A 24,381-nucleotide genomic window follows, 5' to 3' on the forward strand; every position below is an offset into this window, starting at 1 on the left:
GAAGGGGGGGGGGGGGAATAAAAGAATAATTAAAGTGGAAAAAAAGAATAATTAAATGTTAAATCAAACTTAATTAAAATAAAAAAGAAAAAAAAAAACGTTTTCTTATTATCATGAATAAAGGGTATACTATTTGATGACATACATATAAAAAAAAAAAGGAAAATTAAATGGCATGTGATGTAAATTTGGATGATTTTATTTTTAATAAGACTAAAAGTTTTAACAGTGCCGTTTATATCAGATGAATAAATATCTACACGACCCTCATCTATATCAATAATATTTAATAGTAATAACTTAATTTTCTTACCAAACAAGAAAGGTAAAAAAGAAAAGTGACAGACCCACGTGCGTCTAATTTAGCTGTTAACACAATTTTACAACCATTTTTCTGGAAAAAAAAAAAAAAAAAAAAAAAAAAATAACATAAATCTCTTTTTTCTACGTGTATTTCTACTAATAATTAATTAATGGTAATTTAAATTGCGTCGGTGTCGGGGCGGTAAGCGTGTGTATGTGGAGAAAGAGGGGCAGGGGGAAGACCATAAAGGGAAATATATGCATATAAATTACAAGCTGACGCACGTGTGTCTTAAATTATTAGCAAATTAAAAAAAAAATATATGTATATATACATATATTCTATTAGAAATTATACAATCAATAATCACGATAATAACAAAAAAGAAGAAAAAAGGCACGTTTTAAATCAAATTTATATTAGTAAAAAAAGAAAAGAGAAAAGAAAGATGAAATTAAAAAATTAAAAAAAAAAAAAAAAAAAAAAAAAAAGAAAGTTGTTGATTTCCCTTGATATAAATAAATATATATATAAAGGGATCAAAGTATATCAAGAATTTTTTTTTTTTCTCAAGTTCCATAATCTCTTATCTTAATTATCTTTTATTTCTAGAGATATTTTAAAAAAATAAAATAAACAAGAATAAACAAGAATAAACATCGATAATAACAATGTCTATTGAAAAGGATACTGAAGCTCAAGTTTTTGTTCATACTGAGGGTGGTAATAATGCGTTCCACAATTATATCAATGATTTTGCGCATATCGAAGATCCTTTAGAAAGAAGAAGATTGGCTTTAGAAAAGATCGATAACGCCAAGTTTGGTTGGTATCATGTTCGTGCCATTATGGTTGCAGGTGTCGGTTTTTTAACAGATTCTTATGATATCTTTGCCATTAACTTGGGTATTACTATGATGTCTTATGTCAACTGGGAAGGTAGTATGCCATCTTCCACTTCTACTCTATTAAAGGTTTCTACTTCAGTTGGTACTGTCATTGGTCAATTTGGTTTTGGTATTATGGCTGATATTGTTGGTCGTAAAAAGATTTACGGTAGTGAATTGATTTTGATGATTACTTGTACTTTATTGCAATGTACTACCGGTGAAATGCCAGGTGTTAGTTTTGTTGCTATCTTGACCTTTTACCGTATTGTTATGGGTATTGGTATTGGTGGTGATTATCCATTATCTTCTATTATTACTTCTGAATTTGCTACTACCAAGTGGAGAGGTGCCATTATGGGTGCTGTCTTTTCCAACCAAGCTGGTGGTCAATTGTCTGCCGGTATTTTGGCTTTAATTTTGGTCGCCGGTTACAGGAAAGATTTGGACTATGCTGCCAATGGTAAGGAGTGTGACTTTAGATGTAGAAAGGCTTGTGATCAAATGTGGAGAATCTTAGTTGGTATGGGTTGTCTTCCAGGTTGTTTAGCCTTGTATTATAGATTGACTATTCCAGAATCACCACGTTATACTATGGATGTTGAATGTGAAGTTAACAAGGCTGCTGCTGATACTTCTAAATTTGTTTCCGGTCAAACTGGTAACGCCGACGAAAATGAAGTTAATGTTTTGGAAAGAGCTCCAACCGCTGTCGAACCAGTTGAAATTACTCCACCAAAGGCATCCTTTAAAGATTTTATTCATCATTTCTCAAAATGGAGACATTTCAAGATTTTGTTTGGTACTGCTTGTTCGTGGTTCATGTTGGATATTGCCTACTATGGTTTGGGTTTGAACACTGCTGTTATTTTGTCAGCTATTGGTTATGCTGGTGGTGACAATATTTACGAAATTTTATACAATACTGCCGTTGGTAACTTGATTTTGATTTGTGCCGGTTCTTTGCCAGGCTACTGGGTTTCTATTGCCACCGTTGATACTATTGGTAGAAAGCCAATCCAAATTATGGGTTTTTTCATTTTGACTGTATTTTTCTGTGCCATTGGTTTCGCCTACCATAGACTAACTGATAGTAGTTTGTTGGGTTTATATATTATCTGTCAATTTTTCCAAAATTTCGGACCAAACACTACTACTTTCATTGTTCCAGGTGAATGTTTCCCAACTCGTTACAGATCTACTGCACACGGTATCTCAGCTGCCAGTGGTAAAGTTGGTGCTATTATTTCCCAAACTGTTTTGGGTACCTTGATTAACCATGATTGTGCTAAGAAAGGTTTAAAGAAGAATTGTTGGTTACCACACGTCATGGAAATTTATGCCTTATTCATGTTGGTTGGTTTGTTTTCATCATTTTTAATCCCAGAAACAAAAAGAAAGACCTTGGAACAAATTAGTGAAGAATGTCACGGTGAAATTGATCCTTCAAAATATGCTGGTCAGCATGAAGCCGAACCAGGTAATTCTTCAGTTAGCACCGATATTGAAGGTCAGTGATTTTTATGTTGTTTTTTTTTTTCTTAGGGTACTAGGTGAGAGATGCTATTCATTTTGTTTTACATTCATTTATTTTTTTATAACTTTTAATTTTTCATATAATTTATAAATCTTGATATTAGAAACTAATTTTTTTTTTTTTTTTTTTTGTATATTTAACTCTAATATTAAATACCATTTTCATATATATCTATATATAGTTTATAATTCTACTAGTTTTTTGACATTTAATATAATTTTTTTATGCAGTTTATCATGCGATGCCTTAGTTTAACTTAGTTGAAATTTAGGTGGACTACAGTCACCTATTACTTTCCATAAAAAAAGAAAGAGGGGAAGGAAAAAAAAAAAAAAAAAAAAAAAAGACACTATCACCTGATACAAAAAAGGTCTTACCCGGACTCGAACCGGGGTTGTTCGGATCAAAACCGAAAGTGATAACCACTACACTATAAAACCTAAAAGACGTAAATTTAGCGTCGCTGAGATTATATACTGTGAATCAGAGTTAATAAACATATTTGATATTTTACTACCTATATCAAGACAGATGTAATAGTTTGTTGCTTGATCTTTTTATATACTTTTTTACCTGATAAAATTATAACCTATATATTGCCTATTAAATTTATAATCGTCTTTTTTTTTTTTTTTTTTTTTTTTTTTTTTCATTCGTAATTTGCATTATTCTTTTTCAGCATTTTGTTATTGTCCATTAGAAAAGTTTCCTATTTAAGGAATTTCCCGACCTGTGATTATTTTTTTTTTTTATTTTGTACAAACTACGAGGAACATTATTCAACTTCAGAACATGAATATCTATAAAATGGATTGTGCTAGCGATAATCTTATTCATAGAATAAGATATCAAATGATAGGATTTTATGAGACACCATTGAAAACCGAAAAGAAAAAAGAAAAGAAAAGAAAAGAAAAACTATCTTTTTTGAATAAAAATGTCGTTTGGCATGGCCAAAAACACGTTTTGCTGGCAGCCGTTTACTGTTAGGCCCATCACTTACCTTTACTTTAACCCGGATACTCCGTTATAAATAAAGGATGAGATACGATGTTTTCTGTGTATGTACGCATCATTTTTGTGGTTTGTCCGCGTATTTCTTAGCATTTTTTTAAACCATTTTTTTTTTTTTTTTTTTTTCTTTTTCTACAAAAAAAAAACAAAATAAATAAAAAGTTTAAAATGTTCAAATAAAAAATTAAAAATGGTAAACAAAAAAAGAAAAAGATCTGATTTCAAAACATAAACAAAAACAAAATTCACGATTTGCCTTTTTTTTTTTTTAATTTTTTAATTTATTCTTTTTTTTGGTTTTGTAGTGTTTTTAACACTTTATTTTTTATTTTGCCTCCCTCATAAACACAATACAATTATTGGTATTAGAGCAAATATTTCATTAAATATAAGCTGTATATTAGTTTGAACAAGAACAGGAATTAATCAAACAAAATAATAAAATGAGAGAAGTAATTAGTATCAATGGTATGTTTTTCCTTTTTTTTTTTTTTTATTTATTTATTATCATCACTATCCCTAATGTCATCCCTAGCGCATTGCTTTCTTTTCAATGATAATTTATTTATTTTTATTTTATTTTCATCTTTTTACTAACAAAGAAAATTATTAAATACATAAAAATAGTTGGTCAAGCTGGTTGTCAAATTGGTAACTCATGCTGGGAATTATACTCTTTAGAACATGGTATAAGACCAGATGGGTTTTTACAAGAAGGTTTAACTAAACCTAAGGGTGGTGAAGAAGGTTTTTCCACTTTTTTCCATGAAACAGGTAGTGGTAAATACGTTCCTCGTGCTTTGTATGTTGATTTAGAACCTAATGTTATCGATGAAGTAAGAACTGGTAAATACAAGGATTTATTCCATCCTGAACAATTAATAAGTGGTAAGGAAGATGCCGCCAATAACTATGCTCGTGGTCATTACACTGTAGGAAGAGAATTGTTAGATGAAATTTTGGATAGAATTAGAAAGATATCAGATCAATGTGATGGCTTACAGGGTTTTTTATTCACTCATTCTTTAGGTGGTGGTACTGGGTCTGGTTTGGGCTCTTTATTGTTGGAACAGTTAAGTGTTGATTATGGCAAAAAGTCAAAATTGGAGTTTGCAGTCTATCCTGCTCCTCAAGTTTCCACCAGTGTTGTAGAGCCTTATAATACCGTATTAACGACACATACTACTTTGGAGCATGCAGATTGTACTTTTATGGTTGATAATGAAGCTATTTATGACATGTGTAAGAAAAATTTGGACATACCAAGGCCTAGTTTCCCCAATTTGAATAATTTAATAGCACAAGTTATATCTTCTGTTACCGCCTCTTTGAGATTTGATGGGTCTTTAAACGTCGACTTGAACGAATTTCAAACAAATTTGGTCCCATACCCAAGAATCCATTTCCCATTAGTTTCCTATGCTCCTATTTTAAGTAAAAGCAGAGCTAATCATGAATCCAATTCAGTGATGGAAATCACTAATGCTTGTTTTGAACCGGGTAATCAAATGGTTAAGTGTGATCCAAGAACTGGTAAGTATATGGCTACTTGTTTGTTATATAGAGGTGATGTTGTCACCAGAGATGTTCAAAATGCTGTTTCTCAAGTGAAAAATAAAAGAACTGTTCAAATGGTTGATTGGTGTCCAACAGGTTTTAAAATTGGTATTTGTTATCAGCCACCAACTGCCACACCAGAATCTCAATTGGCTGAAGTACAAAGAGCTGTTTGTATGTTGAGTAATACCACTGCTATCGCCGATGCTTGGAAGAGGATTGATAGAAAGTTTGATTTAATGTATTCCAAACGTGCTTTTGTTCACTGGTATGTTGGAGAAGGTATGGAGGAAGGTGAATTTACTGAGGCCAGGGAGGATTTGGCTGCATTGGAAAGAGATTATATTGAAGTAGGCGCAGATGCTTATACTGAAGATGAGTTTTGATTATTATATACAGTTATAGGAGGAGGAATAATACCCCGTTTATTGAGTATTTTATTTTATTTTTAAATTTTTTTTTTTTTTTTTTGTTCAGTTAAAATCTAAAAAAATAGTTATATATATATATAATATTTTATTTTGCTTTATATTAATAATAAATCTTTACTTGTTTTATATATATGTATATATATATATATATATATTATTGCTCCTGTTTATTTTTCATTACTTAAAATGTTATTTATGTATTAGAGAGATTTAATGTTTAAGCGATAATTCTAAAATAGAAATAGAAAACAATAATTATTATGAATAAATGGTGAATGTTGCAATGTAATATATAAATGATGATTATATATATTTGAGACTTTAGTTTTAATGAATATAAAAAAAAGTTAAGAGTTTAATACATCTAGAAAACAGAAAATGGTTATTTATTTTCAATGAGATTCAAATTATTATTATTATTGTTTTTCCTTTCTTTGAATAAAATTAACTTACAAATCAAACCGAAAAAAAAAAAAAAAGAAAAAAAACGTCTGCTTATGTAATTTTTGTCTTACTTTTCAAGAGAAATTTACTTGTAATATTTTGACTCGCGAAATCTAAAAGAAAAAAAAAAGAGAAAAAAAAAAAAAAAAAAAAGAAAAAATACATTCCTAAAACACTTTTAGAATAAAACAAAACAAAACAAAACAGAACGAAAAATAAAAAAAGAAAGAAAATCCAATCAAAAGTACAAAAAATGGATGAAAAAGACTCTATAATAAGTAGTAGTAGTAGTACCACCACCGGTACTACTAGTTCGGCAATTATAGATCCAATGGCCGGTTTAAACGGTATTAAAAACTATACTTTTAAAAACTGGGCTGGCATCTTTAGTTGTAAACCACAATTATTTTTTCAACCAAGTAACATAGATGAAGTCACAAAAATTATCTTGAATGCTTATAAAGAGGGCAAAACCTTTACTGTCATAGGTTCTGGTCATTCTCCAAGCGATCTGTGCTGTGCAAATCCAAATGGTTGGTTGGTAAATCTAGATAAATTAAACAGGGTTCTAGATTTCAAAGTGTATGATGGGGGCAATTATGCAGATATTACAGTAGAAGCAGGATTAAGAGTTTATAAGTTGAATGAAATATTGGGTGCTAAAGGATATACTATCCAAAATTTAGGTTCAATATCTGAGCAAAGTGTTGCTGGTATTACTGCAACAGGTACGCATGGTTCTTCAGCTTTCCACGGATTAGTATCCTCTCAATATGTTAATCTAACTATTATTAATGGCAAAGGTGAACTAATTTATTTAGATTCTGAAACCAATCAAGATGTTTTTAGAGCAGCTTTATTGTCTTTGGGGAAAATTGGCGTCATTGTCAAAGCTACAATTCGTGCTATACCCAAATATAAAATTAAATCTACACAAGAAGTCATCCATTTTGAAACTTTGTTGGAGAAATGGGATGATATTTGGACCAGTAGTGAATTTATTAGGTGCTGGTGGTACCCCTACACTCGTAAATGTGTTCTGTGGAGGGGTAATAAAACTACCGAACAAGTTCATGAAGTTACTCGTAAATCATGGTGGGGTACTAAATTTGGCAGGATTTTTTATGAATGTTTATTATGGATTAGTGTTAAAATTTATCCAGGGATAACCCCATTTGTGGAAAGTTTTGTGTTTAATAGACAATATGGTGCTGTAGAAACTTTTGGTAATGGTGATGTAGCTATTCAAGATTCTATTGATGGTTTAAATATGGATTGTTTATTTTCTCAATTTGTTGATGAATGGGGGTGCCCATTACTTAATGGTCCTGAAGTTTTACGTTCTTTGGATCATTCCATTCAACAAGCGGCTTCTAACAAGGAGTTTTATGTACATGTTCCTATTGAAGTTCGTTGTTCTAATACTACTCTCCCACCCCATCAATTGGATTATTCCCACAGAACTTCGACGTCCAAGGGTGCCGTTTATGGTAATATTTTACGTCCTTATTTAGATGCTACTCCAAGAGATTTACAATATGCTGAACATGTCACCAATAACCAATTAACTTTATATATTAATGCTACTATTTATAGACCATTTGGTGCCAATACACCTATTCATAAATGGTTTACCCTTTTTGAACATACAATGGGTGCTGCTGGTGGTAAACCACACTGGGCTAAAAATTTCTTGGGCGATGTTTCAATGCTTCCAAAAGGTGTTAAACCAAAAGAGAAATATTTGGACTATGAAATGAGAGGTATGGCCAGTGAAATTATCAAGTGGTATGGTGAAGATTTAATCAAATGGCAACAAATTAGAAAACAACAAGATCCAAATGGTGTGTTTTTAGCCAATAAAGATTGGTGTATTCGTAATGGTATTTTGGAAATTTGAAATTTTTTTTTCTTTTTTTCCTTTCTTTCCTTTCTTTTTTTTTTTTTTTTTTCTCTCCTATAATATATAAACTATATATTAATAGCTTTACTGTCTTTTATCTTTAATTTTGATATTCTGTATTAACATTAGCAATTTTTCTTTTTAAAACAAATAAATATTGTATATATCATTTGCGAAAAATAAAAAAAAAAATATACAAGATTCATTATTACTATATATTTTTTTTCTTTTCTTTTTTTTTTTTTAATTATTTTTTTTTTATTTTTTTTTTTAATTATTTTTTTTTTTTTTTCGGAAAATTTTTTTGAGCTTTATTCAAAAAAAAAAAAAAAAAAAAATTCGTTGCTATAGTGTTCATTTACTATAGATAATTGTACTTGAAAGAGAAAAAAAAAAACCATTACAAAACTCTCAAAAACTCAATAATTCAGATGTCTGAAGAAAAAAAAGAAGGAAAAAAGGAAGAAAATATTTTGGATGATCCTAAACATGGTATTTTGATTCCATCTTGTTTAGTTTTGGTGGGTGTCATTATATTATATGCCCAATCTAGAAGTGGCAAAATTCTATTGGCTTTACCGATTTTGTTCACTTTTTTATCGGTCAATTACCTCAAGGCAAAATCTCGTAAACAATCAGTTTATAAAGACAAATGGACCAAATTGGAACTTGTTGATCAAACCATTATTTCCAAAAACTCCGCAATTTATCGTTTTAACCTAAAAACACGTCTAGAGGCATTAAACACACCTGTTGGCCATCATTTAGCTGTTAGATTTAATATTGACGGTAATGATCAAATTAGATATTATACACCGATTTCTCCTCAATACGAAACAGGCCACTTTGATATAATAGTTAAATCTTATCCAGATGGTACAGTTTCCAAATGTTTCGCCGGTTTAAAACCAGGGGATCAAGTCGAATTTCAAGGTCCTGTTGGTAGGTTTAATTATGTACCAAATTCTTATAAAGAAATATGTATGATTGCTGGTGGTTCAGGTATCACTCCAATGCTACAAGTCATATCAAAGATTGTTTCCACTCCGGAGGATTTTTCTAAAATGACTTTAATTTTTGCCAATGAAACCGAAAATGATATTTTATTAAAGGATGAGCTGGATGAAATTGCTGAAAAGTACCCAAACTTGAAAATTCATTATGTTTTAAATAATCCTACTACAGGAAAAAGTATCGGCGATGTTGGTTTAGTTACTAAAGAACTCATGTCTAAATATTTGCCTAATCCATCTCCAGATGTAAGACTTTTGATTTGTGGTAAACCAGATATGAAAAAAATGTTACTGGAGTATTCAGAAGAATTGGGTTGGCCATCTGGCACCTTGAAATCTAATCCAGATGATCAAGTCTTTTGCTTTTAAAAGTAAAGTATATATATATATATATATATATATTTTATATATTGACATTTTTAGTATTCCACAGAGAGAAAAAAAAAAAAAAAGAAATCAATTCTCTATTTCGCTCAATGATAATGATAATGCTAATGCTAATTCCAAATCATTGTCTATTTCGGTATTAATATTGGGATTAGCCTGTGTATTCCTTTCCATTGTTTGCAACTGCAGACGTGTTTCTTCATCTAACTCATCAGTATCTTCTCTACGCGTAATCACATGCTCTAACTCACCCAAAGGTCTTCTTCTTCTTTCACGGGCAGATCTGTTATTATTATTATTATTATTATTATTATTATTACTAGAATCCAATGTTTGTTCCACAAGCAACGGTTCTAAACACATATCACTAAAATCACCATTAGTATTGTCCAACATAGATGCTTCGATAGCTAGTCTTAGCATCTCTTCTTCTTCTTCTTCCTTCCTTCTTTTCTCTTCTTCACCGAGTGTAGTGGTTTTAGATTCAAGCATGGCTATTTGTAATTGGATATCCTCATTATCATTGACACTACCATTGAATTTTTTATAAAGCTTATCCAAAACTTTAGCATCTTTATCTTCCTCTCTTACTTCATCATTGTAAATCTCCAGCTGACCACTAATCATCTCATTCCATTTAGAACTTCTCGTACTGTTAAATGGTTTTTTGTGATTTTTATTCAGCTTCCCATTATCTACATATTGCAAATAGTGTAAAACATTTTCACTACCAACTAATATTCGACCATGCGACAATTTTAAAAACTGAGGATATTTTTCCATTTTATGAATGCTTCTTATCTCTTCTCCACTATTAGCATCATAGACAGAAATACTTCCACAAAATGCTATTAATAAAACCAAATTATTTACTTGACAAGTGTATATTTTCTCTTGAAAACTTAATTTTAAATGAGGCTTAATTGATAAATACCCACCTTTACTAGTTTCGCCATTGTCAGTATCCAATGACCTGATATTAATAAGGTAGACTATATTAGTATCCGTTAATATACCTGCATAACATCCATCCTCACCAGCCAAATTGATATCTTGATGTGCTTTCCTCATACTTGTGGTCTCGTCAATAAATACGTCTTGAATAATGCTTCCATTATCTACTTTAAAGATTCTAGTTGATCCAAAGGCATCTTTCAAATTTAGTGATATAAGGTAAAAATCGTGAACATCAGCTATAATTAATAATTCACCACCTTGGTCCCACTTGATAAACTGTATATTAACTGCTTGCATGGGCGATTTAAGTATATGCACTTGGGTCATTTCATTGATAACATAAATATATGAATCATCAACTGCAATAGTTTTATTTTTGTTGTACATATATAGATATCTAACTGGTGACGTTGATATCTTCAAAGACTGACGCATATTACTATTAAGCCACCAAATAATCTCACCATTTGCACAACCGCTACAACTCCAAACATCTATATTAGATTCATCGGCAGCTTGATACGACGAAGTACAAATAGCAGTAACGCAGCTGCTATGGGAAGCGTCAAATTCAACCACCGGGGATAAATATGATTTATTAGTTAATAATTTACCAAATATCCTTCCATCATATCTCCCGAAAACAGCTGCATTGATATTAAAATTTATAGTGGAACAACCTTGGGGGGTAGTACATGGAATATAAGTCAACCTGTTTTTCTTCCTACGGTTCATATTGTTTAGTTGTATTAAAGTAATAACACCTTCGTTATAACAGGCACATTTGGGATAATCGAAAACAATATGTTCCAGCTGATGCGCATTATGTTGCACTTGTGGCAATAGGGTGTTTATTGTGTATTTGGTTTTAATACCTCTATTGTGTTTCCAATCATCCAATAACCGGAGTCTTGTGAAATATTCTTCTTTATAAGTTTTTTTACCACTAACATTAGGAAATTGGTATGAATTTATCCTTGAAATAAACATTTGTTTCCATATTTCATCATCGTGCTGTATGATTCTCTGAAAAACTTTGCACGTTTGTTGTAAATCCTGTAAGATTATGTGATCCAAATGACTGAATATCGAGAGTAGTAATTCAATAGGTAAATCTTCCAACTTTTTGGCGGCCATATTGGTCATGTTAGCGTTGAGCATAAATAATATTCTTGCACCGCTGGATAGTGGCGATTAATTTGTATTTTTTTTTAAAAAAAAATTTTTATATTGTTTAACGCAACCATCTACTTTTATTATAGTAAAGAGTGTTGAATATCAAGTTTGAAAACCGAAAAAAAAAAAAAAAAAAAAAAAAAAAAAATTTATATGTATATATTTTAGAAAGAGTAAAATATTGACACGTTTTTATTCTCATATGGCTAAAAAAAATTGGTTCCTAGCAGGATCGAACTGCTGATCCCCGCGTTATTAGCACGGTGCCTTAACCAACTGGGCCAAGGAACCAACTCATATTTTTCTACTGAAACTCGTATAACAGGACAGCCTTTGCAATATCTTTTTCATATTAATATTTTGCCTGTCTTTTTCACGCACTCATGAATTTTTTTTTTTTCTTTTTTACTTTTTGGTTTATATTAATTTCCTACTTTTCTATGATGTTCTATATTCAATTTGCTTCATAACAACTTCTGTTGTAAAATGAAATGCTGACGAAAACATATTAGTATTAGTTACTACAATTGATAGTCACAATTAATAATATATCGCTAATCAAGTTCAATCAGAACCAACAACGAGAATAGTACAAATAAGAATGAGTGCTATAACAATTAAGAAAAAGTTGAAAAGGAAGGAGTATCCTTCATGATATTCTTCATGATTGGTTTATAATTTTAAATAATCTTTAGTACATGTAAAGACATAAATAAAATAAGAAATTACTTGCCAAAAAAAATTTGACCCTGTAATTAATTTCTTGTTCTGTTTAGGTCTTTACATATAATAATAATAATATATAATAAAGATTATTTAAAACTATAACTTAAATACTTTTTGGTGAATAACTTGATAATAAATCATCTCTTTATATATGATTTATTTTCTCATTTATATTTGATATTCTTATTAATCTTTTCTAATGTTTCCTCGTTGTCCGCCAGGTATAATTTCCATCCTGCGACGATCTCCGTATGTTCGGTTGTAATATGCGTTTAGTTGATCTCATATTACGACATCAACATCAATTAAGGTTGTTTGGCCGAGCGGTCTAAGGCGTCCGATTCAAGTGATCATATGCTTTCGCACTGTAAATGCGAATACTCGGATATCGTAAGATGCAAGAGTTCGAATCTCTTAGCAACCATTATTATTATTATTTTTTTTTTTTTTTGGAATTTTTATTTCATGATTTTTATTTCATGTCTTCGATAATTCCGTATTTTCATCATTATTTAGTAGGTTCTTGAGGGCAGTTATTAAATATAGGATATACAAGTCATTAATTATACAAGTCCAAAAGTAAATCCACCACCTGTCCTGTATTATAATTTTTAGCAATGCAAATATCTTCAATAATATCAACTTCTATTTCAGGGAACATACTTTGTAAATTTTTAATAGTTTCTTTATGTTCTTTGTGTCCTAGTTCAAGGAGCGCCACTTGCCAATTGGTATGGTCATTGTACTCATCAGAATGATTGTCTGAAGCAATTGCATGACTTTCTTCTTGTCGTATGTTTTCAGCAGGAAACAAAAAATTCTGAAATATAGCCTTTACTGAATCTGTATTTGGTAAATGAAAAGTACCACTGTTAGCTACACTATTTGGTTGATTCTGAATAGTTGTATTGGTGGCTGTTTCCAACGGTAACAATGTACGTCTTTCTTCCTCAATCAGTTTTTGATTCTTCGTGTATAACTCATCAAATTGCTGTTCATCTTTAATCCTCAAAGACCCTTTATCCATGTCAAGAATAAATTTAATAGCACCTTGCAAACTGCTCAAATAATATTGACTCTCTCCGGTAGAAAAACTTTTGCTTCTATAACACTCTATATAATTACAATTAGAACATAGATTTTTAACGTCACTTTTTAATAAAGTATATATTAGTAAGGGTACAAAATCATCTGCAGTTGATATTTTTTGGAATTTTTTCAATATACCATAAATGACTTTACAACAATTTAAAATACAAACCATTTTATCGCGTGGTGCTCTATAATTGTTTATTTTGTTTAATTCTATTGTGGCCAACTTTACAAATTTATCTAGTATATTGTAATGAGTCCCAAGTTCGTCGTAATTGCTGATTTCTAGCATTTCTGGAGTGACTATCTTTCCATAATTAAGTCTTTGCAACTCAAACTTCTCATCCAAATTCACATCAACAAAAGCATCTACTGCTGTTGCTAAAGGCGGGAAGAGCTTGGGGTATAATTTGTTCATAATTAATTTTTCTAAACCTTCTTTGGCATTAGTTAGATCATTCATAGATTTGAAGGGTTCATAAATTAAAAATTTTTCATAAATGAATGATTGAAAATCACAAACCAACTTAACCTGTTCCGCACAAGTGTAATTTCTGCGAGAATTGTAGAAATTTTGAATGAAGGATTTTGTGTATTTCACTATTGGCTCAGCTCTCGGATCTCTTAGTTGTTTTAAAAATATTTTAAAATCAAATAATTTGGAATTCTCTGTGGTAGTAACGATAACAGAAGAAGGAGAAGAAGATCTTTCTTTGAGTTTTCTATCATTGGAATTGTTGGGACTATTGACACTATTGCCACTATTTTGGGATTTCACTTCATTGCTAAAATCGTCTTCAGACATCTTTAATATATGTATATATGTATTTTTGCCTTTTTATGTTACGGAAAAGAGTAACAAAAAAGAAAAAAAAAGAAATGATTGCATACAAATTATCTCATCTTTACTGAAAGGTACAATAAAGTGACATTTGCAATGAACGATAAAGTAAATCTAAATAAACAAAAACAAAAAAAAAAAAAAAAAAAAAAAAAAAAAAAGAAAAAAATTTTTTAACATTAATTTAAAAAAAAAAAATAGCCGAAATTTTTTTTTTTTTTTTTTATTATATATTATAGTTTAATAAGAATAACAATACTATCAAAGAGTGTTGAAATAACAGGTATACGTACATTAATGTGTGGTATTTTGTTTTATAATGGTGAAAATGTTAAACCCAAGGATTATAGCAATGATACCGAACTACTATTAGAGTTTTATGAGAAAGATATAACCAGAGCCAGAAATAATACTGAATTAACAACAAGCACACAGTTTAACAGTCTAATTCCGTATATTATCTCTAGAGGACCGAACTATTGTTCTTTAAGGTATGATCCTTCTTCACAGAATTTCTGGTTTTCTAGTGTTTTATCTCTAAGAAGCCCATTTACTAAACAATGTGTTTCCAATGAAAGATATGTTTTGCAATACAATGGCGAATTATATAATGATTGTACCACTGCTAGTTTGCTCGAGTTTGAGAATGACACCATGTATATTTTAAAAGAGTTATCATCATCGGAACATGGAGTTACAGATGTTATAGGGAAATTGAATGGGGAATTTGCTTATACGATTTATGACAAATTAGAGAGTTGTGTCTATTTTGGTAGGGATAAAATAGGCCGCAGAAGTTTAAGTTACCAGCTTAACTCAGATGACAATGCAAATACCAGCATATATATCACTAGTTGTAGTGGTAAATCTCAAGGTAGTTTTATTAACTGTGATGGTGGTGTCATATATAAATATGCTATAAATCAACATACGTTAACTGAAGTGGGTAGTATAAAACCAGATTATATGGTCACGAATATGGTAGATTTGGAGTTCCAGCATATGGATACAAAAATTGATGAATTATATGAACTATTGCAAAGTTCCATTTACAAAAGGTTGGTTACAATTCATCCGTTGCATGCCGAACAAAATCCTATTTCTGTTTTATTTTCTGGTGGATTAGATTGCTCTATAATTGTTAGTTTAATATGCCAAGAGTTAGTGAGACAAAATAGAGAAAAAGATATCACTATAGAATTGTTAAATGTTGGATTTGAGAGTCCAAGAACTAATATGAAACCGAGTGAAACCCCTGATAGACTTTTGGCTATTGAGTCTGCCAAAATAATCAAAGGAAATTTTTCCGATATAGATATAAGATTGTTGGAAGTAGATGTATCTTATCAAGACTATGTTAAGTTCAAAGAACATGTTGTTGATTTAATATATCCCAAAGCAACAGTAATGGACCTTTCTATTGCCATTGCATTTTATTTTGCAGCTGGTGGTAAAAGTAATTCTGGGTATAATAGAAATGGCATAGTTCTTTTCAGTGGGCTAGGCGCAGACGAATTGTTTGGTGGTTATTATAAATTTCTTCATAAAAGTTTGTCTGAGATACAAGTTCAATTAATTAAAGAAATAAATAATATACACGATAGGAACTTGAGCCGTGATGACAAAGTAATATCTTCGCATGGGGTTGAAGTGCGATATCCTTTTTTGGATGACGATTTGATTGAGTTTACTACAACTTCTATTCCGTTGAATTATAAAGTAAATAAGTTGATTTTACGGAAATTAGCGTTTAAACATTTGAATTTGGGTAAAATATGCGAAGAACCTAAAAGAGCTATTCAATTTGGTTCTAAAACTGCCAAGATTGTGGATGGGAAGGGCAAAGGTACTGACATTTTATAATTTTTATGTATATATATATTTATTTATTTATTTATTTAAAAACATTATATATTTGGCTGCTTGTTCGAAATTAAAACTTAGTAATAGTGTAAAACCATTAAATAAAGTTAGTTTGGTCAAGTCTTTTAAAATATCTTCTGAATTTTCTACATCAACTACACATAGCAAAATTGAATTTTGATTTACTATGGGCTTTATTTTTCTATAAATATATTCTGGATGTAGTTTATGGTATTTTAAAGACAAGAATATAACTTTACGTGAACCTCGTATTAGATAATCATATTCTATTTTGGCGGTGGGAGAAGAACTAACGTATCTCCACTTGGTATTTTGTAATTTATCTAGTAAAGGGTTTCCCTTTTGGGTTTTACTTACTAAAACTGTTTTGGCATTGCTATACTTATCTCCCCCAGACGTCCTATTACTTTGGATATCATCGTTTTTATCACTAATTTGGGGCTGATTATGTTTTATGGTAAAAGCATTAACTACCGTATTGTTTGAACTATTAGAATGTTTTTGATCACTGTGGTTATGTGATTGTTCCTTGTAAATAACTGGTAATTTTTTCCCATTCTCCTGGATATCTATGCTTTCCGCATTGTTTTGTAATTTTTTGGCATTTGCCAAGATACTTCTAAATGAGGTAGTATCTGAATTATCCATTTTTTCTTTTTTTAATTAAGTAAATTATGATACAATTATCGATGATAATAAATGTCACCCAATGGCTTTTATTTTTACAATTGTAGTTGAATAAGATGGAAAAAATTGTCAAGTCGATCAATCATAATACATTAAAGCAATATTTATATATTAATACTATAGTTTTTAAAGTCCGATGGGTGTGTTGTCCGAGTGTATAATAATTTCAATTTTATTTTATTTTATTTTGTTTGATTTTATAAAAAAAAAAAAGGTAAAATAATATCAAACTTTTTTTTTTTTTTTTTTTTTCCAAACTTTCATTATTTTTCTTATTACAAATTAGCAGCTCATTGACTAACAAAAGAACTTTTAAAACTAATATAACCAAGTTCAATTACTAGCCAAGGTCTATATATTCATATATTAAAATGTCCCAAAAAAGTATGTTTGTGTTATTTTTTGTTTAATATTTAGTTGCATACAAATAAGGAAAGGACACCTTTAATCAGTTTCCTTGTATCCTTTTTTAATCTTTTTTTTTTTTTTTTTTTTACTAACAAAATATTAATAGTGGATATAAATAATTATTATTTATATCAAAGTATAATGGGTTGTATTCGTTTGTTATTTATGCCTATTATTATGCTTTTTATTGTAATTTTAAAATAGTTGATGTAACAAAACTAAATGTCGAACAATTGAGTATTGTAAAACAGCAATTTGACCAGGAACTACAGCATTTTTCCCAATCTCTACAAGCTTTGAATATAGCAAGGGATAAATTTAAGGATTGTATAGATGATGTCAATGCAGTCTCTAACCCAGAAAATGAAAACAATCCCATTTTAATACCCTTAAGCAATTCATTATATGCTTCTGGACAGGTAAAGGACTGTACAAAATTTATGGTTGATATTGGTACCGGTTATTTTATAGAAAAAACAACCAAGGAAGCTATAAACTTTTATCAAGGGAAAGTTGAAAAATTAAATAAGGAGTCTCAACAAATACAAAGTATTATAAAAGAAAAGAGTATGTCATCTATTGCCATAGAAAACAGAATAAGACAATTATTAATAGAAAAACAAAAGCAACAGCCAAAAGAATAAAGTGTTTTTTTATTTTTTATTTTTTTTTCGTTTTCCCCTCATCTTCGTCATTCTTACTCCATTAATTATTTAATTATATATATATATGTATATATTAACTTAGCTTAATGATTATCAAAGATTTTTAGAGCTTCCATTTCCTCTCCTTTCTTTGTGATAGCAACATTTTATTTTTTGTTATTATGTTTTTGAGTTCGAATGAAAAAGCAGAATAATTATGAGACTTGAACTTATTTAGATTTTGCTAACCGAAAAGAAAAAAAAAAAAAAAACTAGATTGAAAAATTATGTATGTAAATTTTTTTTTTTTTTTTTTTCTTTCTTTCTCTTTCGACCAGCTTTAATTGAACATTTCTTTTTTTTTTTTTTTTTTTTTTTAATTTTTTTTTCCTTCAAAAAGCATCCTTTTCACATTTTTTAAATGAGAATAAAAATATTAAGTTTATTTCTTATTTAACCAAACTTTTTTTTTTCTTTTCTTTTTTTTTTTTTTTTTTTAAACTTGTTATCACAACTCAAAGCATTGTGATTAGATAAATAATAAAGCGGATATTCAACTAATAAGATATGGCTAAAAAAAGAACCAAGCTCACCAAAAAACAAACTTCAAGAAGGTCTTTAAATGCTTTTGAATTAGCAGAACGGGAAATCAATGGAACTGAATCAGATTCCTTTACTCCAAATTATAAAAATAAAAAAAATTATTTACGGTTGAATGGTACAATCGTTAATCCAAACAAGCTACATAATGATGACTCAGACAACATTGACGACTCAGACGATGATTTTGAAGATGAAGAATTAGACTCAGATGAAGCCTTAAATTCCGAAGACGATTACGATGTCTTAAATTCTAAATTTTCTCAAACAATTAGAGACAAAAATAACAATGAACTAAAACTTGGTAACCAAGAAAAAGAAGAGGAGGAAGAAGAAGAAGAGGAAGGTGGATACACTTCCATTGATGAGGAAGAATTAATGCCTTTATCTAAAGTCTGGGATATTAATGTCAATAATCCCAAGGAATCTGCTGGTGACAATAACAGTAGCGAAGATGACAGTGCCTTGAAATTTGATGATCGAGATGAAGAAGATGCTGATAGTGAGAGCGAAGAAGATGCTGATAGCGAAGAAGTTAACGATGATATCCACTCAGATGATCCTTTTGATGAAGTGTCTGACGACGATGAAGAAGTTAATTTAAATACAGTTACAAGCAAATTAAATAAAGAAAATGACAAATCTTCAAATTTATTCAAAAAATTAGATACTTATGCAGATGGGGAAGAAAATGAATTTGCATTGCCAGGTATTTCATCTTCTGGATTGTTTAACACTAGTGCTGATAATAATACCAGTAGCGGTAAAAAATTAAAGTTGACCGACTTGTTAAGTGTTGTGGACGATAAAAAGGCATTAGATAAAGCCACATTGTTAAAAGAGGCTCATAAACCAATGGCTGTTCCTTTACCTCAGAGAATTCAAAAAAGGCATGAACGTAAAATTGCTTATGAACTTTCTAAGGATGAAGTAAATAAATGGAAAGATACAGTGCAGCAAAATAGACGGGCTGATCATTTATCATTCCCTCTAGCTTCAAAAAGTCATCCTGTTGAAGCATCTACTTTTACACCAGTTGAAAAACCAGTCACCGAGTTGGAAGAAAAAGTTGGCAAGATGTTGAAAGATAGTAATCTGGTAGAGATCACAAAGAGAGAATCAAAATTCGAAGATATCGCCACTGCTACAATGAGTCCTGAGGAAATGAAAAAAAGGACTACTGAGCTAAGATTAATGAGGTCTTTGATGTTTCGTGAAGAAAGGAAGGCTAGGAGAATAAAAAAAATTAAATCCAAAGCCTATCACCGTGTTAAGAAAAAGGAAATGTTAAGGAATAAAGCATTAATTAGCGAAGATGCTGACCAGGATTCCGATGAAGAGGCTTCGGAAAAACATGATATCCAAAGAGCGAAGGAAAGAATGACATTAAAACATAAAACAACATCGAAATGGGCACAAGATATGATTAAGCATGGTATGACTAAAGATCAAAGCACACGTGAGGAAATGGAAGAAATGCTAGCGCAAAGTGAACGTTTGAAGAGTAAGATTTTGGGTCATGGTTCAGATGATAGCGATGAGGGTGATACTTTCAATGGTAATTTGAGTGATTTAGAAAGAGAAAATGATGATGCTAATGCAGAGACTAGTTCCAATTCACGGGCCAATGTTGGTAAAAGTGGTGTTTTAAATATGGCATTTATGAAGAATGCTGAAGCACGCGAAAAAAAAAAAAACCAAGAGATGCTTGGTGAATTGAGGAACTTGGAAAATGGTGATGACACAGAACTTTTCAAAAGTGGTGCCAAGGACATGGGCGCTAACATTATCCTAAATCAAGGTAGAAGAGTATACACGCCTGCAGCATCGGATTCTAATATAAATATCAAAGAACATGATAAGCGTATTTTAGAAGAAAATGAGATAGATGGCTCTAGGGACATTGTTAAAAGAGTCAAAGACAGACATGATAAAAAAACAGAGGAGCGTAATAATTCTAAACCTGTTAAAACAGTAGATGAAAATGAAAATGAAAATGAAAATGAATCTGTTAATAAAGTTATTGGAAACGCTAATCCTTGGTTAAACGAAGATTCTGATAATGAGGGGTATTCTGGTCAAAAAACTGGTAAAGTCAATGTGGTGGATGAGAATAGTTCCAAGCAATCCAAGATGGAAAATAAGATCAATAAAAATAAGGCTAAACATGCCAGAAAATCAAAAAACAAAAACCACACTAACGAAGATCTAATATTAAATTTAGATGCTGGAAGCACTTTGAACATTGTTGACCCATATGGTGGCTCCGAAGATGAGCAAGTGGCTTTTCAGCAGCAAAATGTTATCGCAGAAGCCTTTGCTGGTGATGATGTTGTTTCCAACTTTGAAGAAGAAAAAAAACGAGTTGCTATTGATGAAGATGATAAAGAAGTAGACGTTACTCTACCAGGCTGGGGCGAATGGGCTGGTTCTGGTACCAACAAACATAAAAAAAGGAAATACATAAAAAAAGTGAAAGGTCTTGTTAATAAAGAAAAAAGGAGAGATAAAAATTTGAAAAATGTTATTATTAATGAAAAAGTAAACAAGAAAAATTTAAAGTACCAATCATCAGCTGTTCCATTCCCATATGAAAGTAAAGAACAATACGAAAGATCATTGAGAATGCCAATTGGACAGGAATGGGCCTCTAGTAACACATATAGCAAGATGATTAAGCCCAGAATAATGACTAAACCAGGTGTTGTTATTGATCCTTTGAAAGAGCCATTTAAATAGATTATTACTGCTTTTAACTTTTTTTTTTTTTTTTTTTTATGTATATTATTTATAAGTCGGAAAGGAGAAAAAAAATTATAAATACATCTCCTCCCCCCCCCTTCTACATTTCTTTACTATTGAGTTTTCAAAGATATAATATTTCTTATATAAAATTAAAAAAATAAAAATAATTTAAGATTACATACATACATATATAATTAAATAGTGCAGACTCCAATAAGTACCTGCATTATAAAGACTCTAATCTGTCATTTATTTCTTCTGTTGTTAATTTTCTAAATCTAGGACCTTTAACCCTATTATCACCTTTAAACCCTAATAAATCAGGATTTTCATTGCCAATTATAGCCAAATCAATTGTAGAACCATTGAATTCTCCTTCAACAGATTCTTTCAAAGTAAGCAATGCAATATGGATGGCATCTTCTAATTCTAATTCATTATTCCATCTTTTTTCCAGAAAGGTTTTGGCTGCTACAGAACCCTTACCTATGGCAGTAGCTTTCCAAGGAAAATAAGCCCCAGAAGGATCAACTTGATATAAATTGAAGCCATTGTGGTCATCATAACCACCAACCAAAAGCGAAACACCAAATGGTCTGACACCACCGGATTGAGTAGCTTCTTGCATAATTTGTGCTATTTCTGAGACGAGTATTTTAGTTGGAGGATATTCCCCGTAAATTCTTTTATAATTTGTGTGTGCCACTTTTCTAGATTTATCAACTAAAACTCTAAAATCTGGACCCATTCCTGAATAAACAACACCAATATCAGGTGTCAATAACTCAATTTTATCCAATGATTCATTTAAAATCAACGGAGAAGTGGATTTTTTTTCGGTGGCTATAACAATTCCATTTGTAGCTTTTATTCCTAATGATGTAACACCTTGTTTGACAGCAGTCAATGCATAATCAATTTGACCTAGTTTACCACTTGGCGAAAATGTTGTTAAAGAAAATGAATATCTATCAGTCATTGATTTATGTGTATGTATATATATTTTTTTTTGTTTGTCCTTTTTTTGAGTTTAATTCAAGATTTACAATCTAATGAAAAGAATTCAACAACTAGAAAAAGAAATAATAATAATAATAATAATAAAAAAAAAAAAAAAAAAAATTAACTTTATTTGCCACTTTAAATGGCAGAACTCTTAAAGTTTATTTAATTTATTTATTATTATTATTTTTTTTAACTTTTTACAAGAGGAGAAAAATCTCTGGTAGCGTATAGTATTTATTTGGTGTCCGAGGTGTCCGAAGACATAATTACAGTAAAATGATTTCCTGTTGTCCGATAACAGTTTTTAAAGGAATAAAAGCTATGCTATTAAATACTGATCAAATATATAACGATATCTTTATACATGGGAAGTTATATACAACAAAACGCCCATTTAAATATATAATCTACGTTTGAATGCATGCACCTCCACCTTAACATTAATATCAATCATGTTTTTTGCAAATATTGTTTATGAGATGCTAGGAGTAATTTTCTTTTCAAATTATAGGAAGGTCTTTTAATATGCATAAAATTACAATCGTGGATTCTATTACAACTTTTGTTATCATAGGGTAAACACACAGAATCTTTAAAATCAATGACATGTGATAGTTCACCAAAGATAGGCTTACCATCGTACCACCTTTTATTAAACTCTTCGAAGGCTTTATAACACGATTCTTCATTGGCATATTTTATATAAACGTTCCCATTTAGATGATCGCATTCATTTTCGCAAACAACCATATTTATAACCTCTCCATATTTGCATGCCTGTATGAAAACATCTTGGTAAAAGCTATCGAAGGGTTCATATAATTGTGCTGATTTATTGTAAAAATTTCGAAGAACTATTGTTTTAGGATGTTCTGGAATAGTATGTGTTTTTGAACAATATTTACCGTGTCTGCAAGCACCCACTTTGTGATAAAATAGGCACTTTTCTCTTCTACCATTCTTGTTATCTTGTTTTCCCGTGTTTGACATTCGATTTATTCTATCTTTTTTTTTTTTTTTTTTTTTTTTCTTTTTGTAATTATTTGGTTCGATAAAGTGATTTATAATGACTTTTTTTTTTTCTTTTTTCCTTTTTTTTTTTTTTTTTTTTTTTTTTAATAAAAGGATTAGTATAAATGTAGCCCGATTGTAAAGGAATGTACAGATGTTTAACTATTACGATTTATGCCGTATATATTCAGCTTTTAGACATAACAATTATTAAAAACAAATTTACAAGATGTAGCAGCAAGGAATGTATAAGCATAAATTTCTTTTCTTTAATACTTTTATCTGAATAAGAATACTATAAATTCCTAATGTTATAAACTTTCTTATATGTTTCTATTTGAAAGTTCAAGAACCTGTAACTGAAGTTTGTCGGGAATTTTCCATTTACAGTTTGTTTCTGGTCCAATTGAAAGAACATAAACAAACAAACAAACCTTTCTTAAACAGTACAATGCTTTGTGCTAATCGAATTTCACAAGACTTCCTGTAGTAATACTTTTATTTAATAAAATATTAACATGTTTTTTTTTTTTAAACTTAGCATATGTAATAAATATTTATAAATATTGCCATTGACTTATAAAAGCAGTAACGTAAATAACAATAACAATAATAATAACAAAAGAAAAATATTTTATATTTGTATTTGAACCCTAATAAATTTTAATGGATAATAGCTATGTACATGAATGACACTGGATATATACATATTTGAATCTATTTAATCCTTCATGATCTCTTCATTCTTGGTATTAAGCTCATCTTGTTCCTTTATCTTCAACTGCTGAGCCTCGTACTTCTTACCATTCACGTACATTGTATAAACCAAACCGCCAGACATGTATAATGTAAAGCCTACTAACGATAAAACAGTTAAACGATGAACTGTGTCAGTTAATCTAGTATACCAAGCATATTTACCGGCCATTTTTTTTTCTTTTTGTTGTTTGTTTGTTTATTTCCCTCTTTTTTTTTTTTTTTTTTTTTTGCTTAGATACCTCTACATGATAAAGATGATGCTGATGATAAAAACCCAAAAATACAAACCAAGAAAATATTTAAAACAAAAAAAAAGAATAACAAAATTCAGGAAAAACAAAATGAAAAATAAAAAAATATAAAAAAAAA

At 30.1% G+C, this 24,381-nt stretch overlaps 13 protein-coding genes and 3 non-coding genes across 16 annotated transcripts; 8 read left to right on the top strand and 8 right to left on the bottom strand.

The window, feature by feature from the left end:
- Positions 1-975: 975 nt before the first annotated feature.
- On the top strand, positions 976-2,709 carry PHO84 (phosphate transporter PHO84; the record flags this gene model as incomplete). Its single annotated transcript, XM_046080241.1, has 1 exon — positions 976-2,709. The coding sequence occupies one exon, from the start codon at positions 976-978 to the stop codon at positions 2,707-2,709; it is 1,734 nt and encodes a 577-aa protein (XP_045937573.1).
- Positions 2,710-3,096: 387 nt separating this feature from the next.
- SCDLUD_001291 lies at positions 3,097-3,168 on the bottom strand. The gene has a single exon. It is a non-coding gene; the product is annotated as a tRNA-Gln (tRNA).
- Positions 3,169-4,185: 1,017 nt separating this feature from the next.
- On the top strand, positions 4,186-5,685 carry SCDLUD_001292 (tubulin alpha chain; the record flags this gene model as incomplete). Its single annotated transcript, XM_046080242.1, has 2 exons — positions 4,186-4,210; positions 4,370-5,685. 2 exons carry the CDS (start codon positions 4,186-4,188, stop codon positions 5,683-5,685), a joined length of 1,341 nt encoding a protein of 446 aa, XP_045937574.1.
- Positions 5,686-6,427: 742 nt separating this feature from the next.
- Positions 6,428-8,074, top strand: ALO1 (D-arabinono-1,4-lactone oxidase; the record flags this gene model as incomplete). Its single annotated transcript, XM_046080243.1, has 1 exon — positions 6,428-8,074. The coding sequence occupies one exon, from the start codon at positions 6,428-6,430 to the stop codon at positions 8,072-8,074; it is 1,647 nt and encodes a 548-aa protein (XP_045937575.1).
- A 434-nt stretch (positions 8,075-8,508) lies between these two features.
- Positions 8,509-9,459, top strand: AIM33 (cytochrome-b5 reductase; the record flags this gene model as incomplete). The annotated part of the gene is made up of 1 exon (XM_046080244.1): positions 8,509-9,459. The coding sequence occupies one exon, from the start codon at positions 8,509-8,511 to the stop codon at positions 9,457-9,459; it is 951 nt and encodes a 316-aa protein (XP_045937576.1).
- Positions 9,460-9,546: 87 nt separating this feature from the next.
- Positions 9,547-11,580, bottom strand: UFO1 (SCF ubiquitin ligase complex subunit UFO1; the record flags this gene model as incomplete). The annotated part of the gene is made up of 1 exon (XM_046080245.1): positions 9,547-11,580. The coding sequence occupies one exon, from the start codon at positions 11,578-11,580 to the stop codon at positions 9,547-9,549; it is 2,034 nt and encodes a 677-aa protein (XP_045937577.1).
- Positions 11,581-11,827: 247 nt separating this feature from the next.
- Positions 11,828-11,901, bottom strand: SCDLUD_001296. The gene has a single exon. It is a non-coding gene; the product is annotated as a tRNA-Ile (tRNA).
- A 744-nt stretch (positions 11,902-12,645) lies between these two features.
- Positions 12,646-12,760, top strand: SCDLUD_001297. The gene is made up of 2 exons: positions 12,646-12,684; positions 12,716-12,760. It is a non-coding gene; the product is annotated as a tRNA-Leu (tRNA).
- Positions 12,761-12,895: 135 nt separating this feature from the next.
- VPS9 (guanine nucleotide exchange factor VPS9) lies at positions 12,896-14,233 on the bottom strand (the record flags this gene model as incomplete). The annotated part of the gene is made up of 1 exon (XM_046081536.1): positions 12,896-14,233. One exon carries the CDS (start codon positions 14,231-14,233, stop codon positions 12,896-12,898), a length of 1,338 nt encoding a protein of 445 aa, XP_045937578.1.
- Positions 14,234-14,566: 333 nt separating this feature from the next.
- SCDLUD_001299 (putative asparagine synthase) lies at positions 14,567-16,132 on the top strand (the record flags this gene model as incomplete). Its single annotated transcript, XM_046080261.1, has 1 exon — positions 14,567-16,132. One exon carries the CDS (start codon positions 14,567-14,569, stop codon positions 16,130-16,132), a length of 1,566 nt encoding a protein of 521 aa, XP_045937579.1.
- A 27-nt stretch (positions 16,133-16,159) lies between these two features.
- On the bottom strand, positions 16,160-16,801 carry RAD10 (DNA repair protein RAD10; the record flags this gene model as incomplete). Its single annotated transcript, XM_046080260.1, has 1 exon — positions 16,160-16,801. The coding sequence occupies one exon, from the start codon at positions 16,799-16,801 to the stop codon at positions 16,160-16,162; it is 642 nt and encodes a 213-aa protein (XP_045937580.1).
- A 410-nt stretch (positions 16,802-17,211) lies between these two features.
- Positions 17,212-17,892, top strand: GIM5 (Gim5p; the record flags this gene model as incomplete). Its single annotated transcript, XM_046080259.1, has 2 exons — positions 17,212-17,224; positions 17,453-17,892. The coding sequence occupies 2 exons, from the start codon at positions 17,212-17,214 to the stop codon at positions 17,890-17,892; spliced, it is 453 nt and encodes a 150-aa protein (XP_045937581.1).
- Positions 17,893-18,459: 567 nt separating this feature from the next.
- UTP14 (Utp14p) lies at positions 18,460-21,231 on the top strand (the record flags this gene model as incomplete). The annotated part of the gene is made up of 1 exon (XM_046080258.1): positions 18,460-21,231. One exon carries the CDS (start codon positions 18,460-18,462, stop codon positions 21,229-21,231), a length of 2,772 nt encoding a protein of 923 aa, XP_045937582.1.
- A 232-nt stretch (positions 21,232-21,463) lies between these two features.
- PRE8 (proteasome core particle subunit alpha 2) lies at positions 21,464-22,216 on the bottom strand (the record flags this gene model as incomplete). Its single annotated transcript, XM_046080257.1, has 1 exon — positions 21,464-22,216. The coding sequence occupies one exon, from the start codon at positions 22,214-22,216 to the stop codon at positions 21,464-21,466; it is 753 nt and encodes a 250-aa protein (XP_045937583.1).
- Positions 22,217-22,692: 476 nt separating this feature from the next.
- On the bottom strand, positions 22,693-23,232 carry SCDLUD_001304 (uncharacterized protein; the record flags this gene model as incomplete). The annotated part of the gene is made up of 1 exon (XM_046081376.1): positions 22,693-23,232. One exon carries the CDS (start codon positions 23,230-23,232, stop codon positions 22,693-22,695), a length of 540 nt encoding a protein of 179 aa, XP_045937584.1.
- A 742-nt stretch (positions 23,233-23,974) lies between these two features.
- On the bottom strand, positions 23,975-24,181 carry COX14 (Cox14p; the record flags this gene model as incomplete). The annotated part of the gene is made up of 1 exon (XM_046080256.1): positions 23,975-24,181. The coding sequence occupies one exon, from the start codon at positions 24,179-24,181 to the stop codon at positions 23,975-23,977; it is 207 nt and encodes a 68-aa protein (XP_045937585.1).
- Between the last annotated feature and the right edge of the window lie 200 nt (positions 24,182-24,381).

Source organism: Saccharomycodes ludwigii, chromosome I, assembly GCF_020623625.1.
Source record: "Saccharomycodes ludwigii strain NBRC 1722 chromosome I, whole genome shotgun sequence".
Lineage (NCBI taxonomy): Eukaryota > Fungi > Ascomycota > Saccharomycetes > Saccharomycodales > Saccharomycodaceae > Saccharomycodes > Saccharomycodes ludwigii.